This window comes from Lolium rigidum, chromosome 6 (assembly GCF_022539505.1).
Source record: "Lolium rigidum isolate FL_2022 chromosome 6, APGP_CSIRO_Lrig_0.1, whole genome shotgun sequence".
Lineage (NCBI taxonomy): Eukaryota > Viridiplantae > Streptophyta > Magnoliopsida > Poales > Poaceae > Lolium > Lolium rigidum.
In genome coordinates, this window is record NC_061513.1 from 160,899,562 (window position 1) to 160,901,456 (window position 1,895).

At 57.6% G+C, this 1,895-nt stretch overlaps 1 protein-coding gene across 1 annotated transcript; it reads right to left on the minus strand.

Annotated features, from left to right (window-relative positions):
- Nucleotides 1-715: 715 nt before the first annotated feature.
- LOC124663477 (transcription repressor OFP8-like) lies at nt 716-1,654 on the minus strand. Its single transcript, XM_047201175.1, has one exon. It carries the CDS (start codon nt 1,652-1,654, stop codon nt 716-718), a length of 939 nt encoding a protein of 312 aa, XP_047057131.1.
- Nucleotides 1,655-1,895: the final 241 nt, after the last annotated feature.

Genomic DNA, 1,895 nt, shown 5'->3' on the forward strand with positions numbered 1-1,895 from the left:
GATTTAGGTCGCCCGGTTGGAGATGCCCTTACATCGCGTCGCTGGAGCGTGCAGCCTGCCCATCTATCCGTGCAGACTGTTTCAGATGGATCGGAACCAGGTACGTCGCCCCTTAAGAAGGACGTGTTGTTCGCTACAACCATATTCCCGTCCCAATATGGGCTGGAAATGGGCCGTCGCGGATTGGTCCATGGCGCTCGGTCCGTCTGAGCCGTGTTCCTTGTTTGCGCGAAATTTCTCGGACAGACTCGACCAATGGAGATGCCCTAAACATCTACTTGTTGCAACCTGTTTTATATGGTTAGACATCTAGTAGTTGTCACCGGCTACAGCTAGTAGTACTAAAGAAAGTGATGATGTCATGGTTCACAGGAAAACGTCAGCCAGCGAAGAGCAATGTCATGCATGTCTTTGGACGCATTCAAATCCGAGAATCATCGATATACAGCGCTTGCCGACACAAAAACTAACACAAATTATTCATACAATTCGAAGTGCTCAACTAGGGCCGTAGAGCCGCAGGAGAGCACCTCAACATTTCGATGGCACGACGCACGAGCAATGCCACCAACTCTACATTGTCATGTACATCTGTAAACTAGGACGAACTGAGAACCAAAACAATAGCACGAACGCGATTGCTGCATCTAAGTACGTGCGAACAGTTGATCCTGAACTAACAAACTACAAGGAACATCTTTAGCTTGGCTCCCTCTCACGCCTGTCCGAAGACGGCCTCCCAGACGTCCTCGAAGGCGGTGAGGATTGCCGGGTGGTGCTCTGGTGAGTTGAGCGAGAGGTACGACACCAGGAGCTCCTCCATCTTCTCCGCGCTGGCGAGGCGACGCTCCACGACCATCTCCACCATCGAGCTCCGAAAGTCCGCGTACGGGTTGCTCGACCGCTTCACCACCGCCATTCCCTCTCCGACGGCGCCAGCCTCCTCCTTGTTGTTCCACTGGTGGTGCTTAGCCGCCACGGAAGAGTGCCGCCGCGCACGGCGAGGCGCGTTCCTGTGGCTCTTCCTGGAGGCACTGCTTCTGTTGGTGTGGTAAAACTCGGACGTGGAGTCGGAGGAGAAGCTGAGGGACGAGAAGAGCGTCCGGGTCTCGGCCTCCTCGCCGCTCTCGTCGTCGGTCACGGTGGACGAGGAGAAGCTGTACGGCGTGGAGGCCATCGGCGGTCGCCGCCCACGCCCACTGGAGTAGTACGAGCAGTGCCGCCTTGGCACCGACGGAGAACGCGGCTTGCCCCTGCTCTTGCTCTGCTTCTTGGCATCGTTGGTCGGCAGCGGCGACGACAGGCCGGGGACGACGGAGCGGGCCGAACGGCGACCGGAGGCCGTACCGGTGCAATCGGTGGAGGCATGGGCGACTGACGCGCTGCGGCGGCGGTGGCGGTGTGAACGGCTTCCTTCCTCGAGCTTGGTCCCCTGGTTGGTGCACCAGTCAGGGGAATGTCGTGGCTCTTGCCGGGGGTTGGCGGTGGCCTTATCGAGGCTGACGAAGGTGGTGACCGATGTGGTTGTGGTCTTGGTCGTGTTCGTGGTGCAAGAAGAACGCACAAGGAGCAGCGCGAGCCTCTGCTTCAGCCGGCCAGCGGCGCCAACGCCGGGGCGGTGGTGAGGTGTTTTGTCCATGAACGGTGTGTGCATCGTGTACGACTGATCTCCGGGATAAAATCAAGGAGCGAAAGAGTGAGGAGTGTCTGGTTTTGGGGCAGTGGCTTTTGGTTTATAATCTCGAGCCGCGGCTTTGAGTGTGAAGCCGTCAGACGAGAGGGTTAAGGGAACCAAGTGGGTAGCTAGAAAGAAAGAATCTGGCGACATTTGCCATGTGGAAGGTGTTGGCTGTAGGGGACGGAGAGCACGGGCGTTTGGTTGGAGAACAGAGGGT